The sequence below is a fragment of the Chrysochloris asiatica genome, unplaced genomic scaffold (genome assembly GCF_000296735.1).
Source record: "Chrysochloris asiatica unplaced genomic scaffold, ChrAsi1.0 scaffold00140, whole genome shotgun sequence".
Classification (NCBI taxonomy): Eukaryota; Metazoa; Chordata; class Mammalia; order Afrosoricida; family Chrysochloridae; genus Chrysochloris; species Chrysochloris asiatica.
This window is the reverse complement of record NW_006408658.1, coordinates 5354914-5362326: the sequence shown is the minus strand read 5'-3', so window position 1 is coordinate 5362326 and position 7413 is coordinate 5354914. Positions and strand designations below refer to the sequence as shown.

Sequence of the window (7413 nt, the reverse complement as noted above, 5' to 3'; positions counted from 1 at the left end):
TTAAAGTGTTGAAGAGCAAAGATGTCAGCTTGAGGACTAAGGTGCGCCTGATCCAAACCATGATATTTTCAATAACCTCATATGCATGCTAAAGCTGGACAGTGAATAAGGAAGACCGTTGAAGAATTGATGCCTTTGAATTGTGGTTTTGAAGGAGAATACTAAAAGTGCCATGGACTGCCAAAAGAACCAATAGATCTGTTCTGGAAGAGGTGCAGCAAGAGTGCTCCTTGGAGGCCAAGTTGGGTAAACTTCGTCTCTCATACTTTGGACATATTGTCCGGAGGAAACAGTCACTGGAGAAGGATGTCATGCTGGGTAAGATGGAGGGTCAGAGAAAAAGAGGATGACCCCCAATGACATGGATCGGCCAGGTGGCATCATTGATGGCGTCAAGTGTGGCAGTAGTAGTGAGATTGACCCAGGATTGGACATTGTTTCATTCTGCTGTGCATGGTGTCGTTATGAGTCGGTTCCGACTTGATGGCACCTGACAACAACAACATAATACTGTCTACCCTCTTCTTGCTTTAATGTATATAGTCCTTTCCTAAAAATTATGCTGAGTCCTGCTTTCACTTGAAAGGATCTTTTTGAGGTTGTCTATCCTCTTTATTTGATGAAAATGACACTCATAAAATAATAACTCCCAAATATACATTTCTAAAAAAAGTCTGTGTATGAAGATAAACATGAACTCTGTATATCTTGCCCCCATCCAAGAACCAGTAATTTATCCAAGAATCCCTGGTTCCTTTTATTGGAGAATGGTATTAGAAACTTAAATCTGAATGCTAAACACACTTGGGTCCTTTTCTTTTTCTTTTTAAATCCAGGAGTCTTGCTGATGGAGTGGGGTACCTCTAGGCACTTGGTGGAGCTAGGCTCATTGACTCAAGGAGCAAGAGAGAGCTGAGTGCTTTGGGGCCAAGGCTTACTGGCAGAAGGAGGTACCTCAGGACTGATATTGGTGGAGCTAAAGGACACCTAGTGTGGCACTTTAGGATACAGCACTGGACTGTGAATCACAAGTTCCTATACAGGGTCACTATGTGTCCAAACCGACTCAACATCACTTAACAACAACAATGAAGTGCTTTGTATTTTCAATCAGTGAAATATGTAGGCTTCAAATCTTTTGTATTTGATATCTTCTTTGTGGTTGTGTGTCATCTGATTGACTACTTTTCTTTTATTTAATTACTTTAGTCTTCCTTGTTAAATTTTCATGTTTAATAATAGTTCTAATATCTAAACAAACTTTTATTTTATATTAATTTTATTGACAATAAATTTACATAGAATACAAAACACCTATTTTAAGAGTAAATTTTGATGCACTTTAAAAATAGTTATACAGCTGTGTAAAAATTGTGACAATTTCCATCACCCCCAAATTGTCTTACTCTCTCCATCAGAAAATACCCACTGAGCAAACTTTGATCTGCTTTGCTTTATGTGACTATATATTTGTCTTTTCTAGTTTCTTATATAAGATGAAACTAAACAGAGTGTACTTCTTTGCAACTGCCTAGCTTTGGCACAAAATGATGTTGCCCACTTCAAGAATTCATTAATTTATCTATTTAGCTGTTGATGCACCAGGGAGATATTCCTCAATTTTGTCTATAATAAATAATAATAAAACTACTATGAAGATACACAAAAGACTTGTGAGAACATAATTCCCCTAGGAGGGGAATAACTGTGTCTACTTTTTTTTCACTGAAATTTACATGCAGTTCATCATTATAATTAATGCTTAATTAATTGTACTCTTGGCATATAATTACAAAATCTAAGTCATCTCTGACTTTACTATGTAGGAAGTCAGCAGAGACTTGATAATGCCAATACATTCAAATGCTATTTTTGTCAGGTGCTGTGGAGTTGGTTTTGCCTCCTAGCCACCTATATGTACAACAGAAAAGCAAATTGCACCATTGAGAGTCAGCTTCACAATCCATCTCACTGAAGGTCTTCCTTGTATTTGCTGACCCTCCACATTACCAATCACGATATCCTTCTTCAGAGACTTGTCCCTTCTGATGACATACCTTGATGCATTTTAATTGAATTACTTGATCTGACTCTTCTAGTTATAATCTTTTAAACTCCCACCAAATGACTGTGTGAGACAATGTGAATAAGTTTTACGGAAATCTAACAAGAAAATTGTAAAAATGGTTTAAATTTTTTTTTTACCATCCAGCTTTGTATAAAATGAATCATCTCAGTAGCCAGAATGGGTGATCTCACTGCCATCAAGATGGAAGAGCCAGGAGTGAAGTACAACCTCTGGAACCCAAGATTCCTGTGTATTGAATCTCCTTGATCCAGGAAACAGATTTGTGATATTAGAGAGCAGTAGCAACAGTAGAACCAAGAACCAGAGAGGGTTTCCTGTCCTTTGTCTGACTAGTAAACCTGATTTTGAATTTTGTTTCACATTTTTCTCTCACTCTCATCGTATAATGTGATCCCTTTTAGAGCAGTTGCTATTGGTCTGGCTGTTCTTCCCAGACAATTTTATTTGTTCTTCTGGCAGTCCATGGAATACTCCATATTATTTTCCATCAACATAATTCAAAGGCATCAACTCTACTTCAGCCATACTTATTCATAGTCCAGCTTTCATATGTGTATAAGGCAGTTGAAAATACACATGGTGGCTTGATTCAGGAGCATCTTAGATTTCAAAGTGACATCTTTGTCTTTTAATACATATATAAACGAGGTCTTTTACAGCAGACTTGACCATTCTAGTACATCATTTGATGATTTGACATAGGTTATGGATTCATGCAGAACCAAATCCTTGACAACTTCAATATTATCTCCATGTATCATAATGTTGCTCATTGGTACAGTAGGGAGAACTTTTGTTTTCTTAATGTTGAGGTGTCATTTATACTGAAAGATTGCAGTCTGGTCTTCACAGTAAGTGCTTCAAGTCCTTTTCACTTTCAGCAAGCAAGGTTGTATCATTGTATATCACAGGTTGTTAATGAGTCTTCCTCCAATCTTGATGCCACATTTTTCTTCATATGGTCCAGCTACTCAGAATTTTGCTTAGTATACAGAATGAGTATATATTGTGAAAGTATTAAACCTAATGTACATCTTTCCTGATTATAACCGCATAGTAATGTCTGGTAGCTTAGTGGTTATGAATTGGGCTGCAAACCTCAGGGTCAGCAATTCGAAACTACCAAGCTGTTCCATGGGAGAAAGATGAGGTTTTCTGCTCTCATAAAGATTTACAGCCTTGGAGACCCTGTACAGGGTCACTATGAGTCGGAACCAATTCCACGGTACATAACAACAAGTACCTCATTGAGATGTTCAATAAGCATAATGAAATTATAGGAAAAATCTATAAATCAATCTCTTTACATACTAGCACTATTCAAGCAGAACATGTTCTTTACACAACAAAGTTGTAGATAAAGAATGCAAAGCAAAAAGAAAAAGAGAAATGTCTTGTGTTTTCATATTTTCCATGCCTAGGACTCTTGGTATGGCACTGTATGATCAGCACAGGACTATGAACCACAAAGTCAGCAGTTCAAACCCACCATTTTCTCCTCCTAGAAAAGCCTATACAGAGTTGCTATGAGTTGGAATCAACTCAACAGTGTTTAAGAACAACATATTTGAATAAGTCCTATGAGTTTAAAACTCAGCAGTATATTCCTCAGAGAGTAGATTTGTTACAATGATACGTTTCACATTCTTCCACAGAATGATTTCAAATATTCTTTTTTATTTCCTGTACCCTTTCAAACTCATGGCAAAGCAAATAGGGGTAAAATTCTACTCCTGTGTATTAGTTCTCACAACTCTTGAGACACCATAATTATTTGACTGTGTGTCATTTCATATAGTAGATTGTAAGGTCCTGGAATGCAAGGGGATATATTTTATTGGCTTTTAAAAATTTAACTGCTTTACATATGACCAGTTGTAGTCCGTAATTTCATTTTATTTTACTGTTATTTAAAACATACACAGCAAAACATACACCAATTCAACAACTTATACATGTAACATATAATGACATTCTTTGAGTTTTTCTCAGACATTCATTCCCTATTAGCAAAATTCACTGACCCTATGATTTCTTCCCACTCTTTTGTGATGCTGTAATAAATTTGATCTCAGATGCAGAGGTCTTAAAAAAGCATGAACCTCAAGACATATTTTTCAGTTAAGCTATTATTTTACTCTATGAAGACGTAAGTAGATGTTTTCAAGGCAATATTTTCAGGAGTTCATTTAAACATCATTCCTCCAGAAAGTGTGGATTCCATGATAATGATTATTTTAAAAAATATGGATGTATAATAATATTTACCTTTGTTGTCTTTAACCTGAGAATTAAAAAAAAATGTTTTGTATTTCTCTCCCTTTGGTTGGAATTCTTTTATGGAAAGAAATAAAAATATGTTTTTGAAATTCATCTATGTTGTCTGTTTCAAGAGTTCATTAATTGTTCATCTATTTAACTGATGGACCTTTGAAGTGTTTCTCAACTTTAGCTACTATAAATAATAATAAATATGCTATGGAGATTCACAAAAAGACTTTTGTAAGGAAATAAATTTGTGAAAAATATTTAAGAGAGAAATTATTATTTCCATCTTTTTCACTGAAAGTTACACATCATCATATAATTACTATTTAACTTAAACTATTTATTTTTGCCACAGCAGATTGAGTATAACCTTGCGAATTTGTCTGGTTTTAACACTGTAGATGATGGGGTTGAGCACAGGGGGAAGAATCAGGTATACATTGGCCATCATTGAATGGGCCACTCTAGGGGCTGTCCGACCATAGCGATGCACCAAGGATAGGATGATCATGGGGATGTAGAAAATGGCAACTGCTCCAATGTGGGAGACACAGGTGCTAAAGGCCTTATGCCGCTCTTCAGGGGAGGCGATACTCAAGACAGAGCGAATAATCATGATGTAAGACAAGATGATGCATGGTGTATCAATCCCTGTGGTCAGAATGAGCCCAATTAATCCATAGATGCTATTGGTCCGAATATCTGAACAAGCTAATTTAATCACATCTGGATGGTAACAGTAAGAGTGTGAAAGGGCATTACCTCTACAGAAAGAGAGATGTTTAAGGAGCAAAAGTAGTGGAACTAGCAAAACTGTGATACGTATAACCATCAGAAGAGCCATCTGAATGATTCTGGAATTAGTGAGGATGGTGGTATACCTCAGAGGCTTACAAATTGCCACATAACGGTCAAAGGCCATACCCACAAGCACCCCCATTTCCATCAGGGTGAATCCATGAAGAAAAAACATCTGGATGATGCAGCTGTCCAAACTGATTTTGTTTGCATCAAACCACAGGACAGCTAGTGTTGTTGACATTGTGGAAATAGTCAATCCCAGATCAGTAGCTGACAGCATGGAGAGGAAATAGTACATGGGCTCATGGAGACTCTTCTGGGTGATGATGACAAACAGGATCATGCTATTCCCTGAGAGGGCAATGGCATAGAGACAACAGAAGGGGATGGAGAGCCACGCCTGGACAGATTCCAGGCCAGGAATACCAGTCAGCAAGAAGGTTGGAAATGAAGAAGTCAAGTTGCTTAGGATCTCCATGTTGTCTTGGAACTGTAGCATTTTTAGGCAAAATGCTTACATCCTACAGAAATCATAAATTAACCTATTATTCAAAAATATCTAAATACCTTTTTTATTTTTGTAAGGAAATTACTAAAAGATCATAGATTAGTTCTCTATCATTGAGAAAACTTAAAATCAAACTCCAATATTTATTTTTTAAGTCAGGGATATCTAATGAATTATATTTATATTGCTATCATAAGATGATTTATGATTATCCATGACATTATAAAACCCAAATGAATAAAGACTTAGTTATTAAATATCAGTGCATATAATTTTGAATATCTTATATATGGAATGGCTTGGAAAAATCAAGTAAAGAAATCCATTCTTAACATAGTCCACAAAGATAATGCTCTATATACTTTAATGGATAGTGCCTGAGATCTTAACTTATGAGCCTCCCTCCCATCTAAGGTGGAGCAACAGGTCTCTCCCCATTTAGAGCAAAAAAGAGTGAAGAAAATCAAATATGCAAGGAAACAATTACCCAAAGTACTAGTAGACCACGTAAACCCCTTTATTTACAACCCTAAGTCCAGAAGACCTAGATGGTGCCTGGCTACAACTGCTGATCACTTTGCATAGGATCACAATAAGAGATCCTGGATAGTGTAGGCGAAAAATGTGTAACAAAACTCAAAATAGTAATAATGGCCAGACTTACTTATATGATAGAGACTGGTGTAATCTCTGAGACTCTTTATAACTATATAACCTTTCAACTTTGGAACTGAAGTCAGTTCCATAGCTTAACTTTCAGCCAACCAGTAGACAGATCTCTACAGTGAACAATAACACCAAGAAGGTGTGCACTCCTTGGAACAATTAATTTTGTGAGATCAAAAGGGAAATATTTGCTAGGAGATAAAGCTCAGAAAACAACAAGGGATAGGAAAGAAGGATGAAGGGAAATGAGACATGCAAGAAGGAAATGGAGTGAGTATTACTATACTGTAGACAGTGAAATTAATGTACAAAATGTGTGTGATGGGTGAATTGAAAACCAATTCGTTCTGTTAACTTCCACCCAAATTACTATACATATGTACACACAAAAATTGACATTATTTAGATTTAGTTTTGGATATGTGAGGGGCTTCAAAATGTTCACAGAAAAATGAAATTAAAAGATAATGGAAGTTTTCTACAATCTTTTTGAAGTCCCCTTATATAAATTAAGTTCTAGGTTTTGGAAAAATCTTACTATTTATTTTCTTAGAACATACATAAATGTTACTATTTATTTTATGTTGTTGAGCAGAAAAACAAATGTAATCCAAAGCAGTGAAGTTTAAGACAAAGGTTATGTCTTCTTGTATATAAAACCAGGATTCCTCAACAACTCAAAAGGTTAGATGACAAACTTAGGGGGCAGTGGTTTTAAGTCAATGTTAGTGAAACAGGTTAGCAAAGAGTAGCAAGAATGCTTGCATAACTTGAATAATGTAATCAATATTATTTAGTTAAATATGTTAAAATTGTGTATGAATGCATACATTTTCAACAAAATAAAAAATAAGGATCTCAAAAAAAAAGAAAAGAAAAGAAACCAAGATATCCATACAACATCTTGTCTGAAAGCAGAGAATGGTCTTGGCTAAAAGCAGAGAATACTAGAAAGATAAGATATTTACCTGTGTATCATTGACTACGCAAAGGATTTTTACTGTGTGAATCCTGACAAACTATGAATAACATTGGAAAGAATGGGTATTCCAGAACATTTCATTGTACATAGACCAAGGGG

General features: G+C 35.7%; 1 protein-coding gene across 1 annotated transcript; it reads right to left on the bottom strand.

The window, feature by feature from the left end:
- Positions 1–4697: 4697 nt before the first annotated feature.
- LOC102827559 (olfactory receptor 51F1-like) lies at positions 4698–5657 on the bottom strand. Its single transcript, XM_006870239.1, has one exon. The coding sequence runs from the start codon at positions 5655–5657 to the stop codon at positions 4698–4700; it is 960 nt and encodes a 319-aa protein (XP_006870301.1).
- Positions 5658–7413: the final 1756 nt, after the last annotated feature.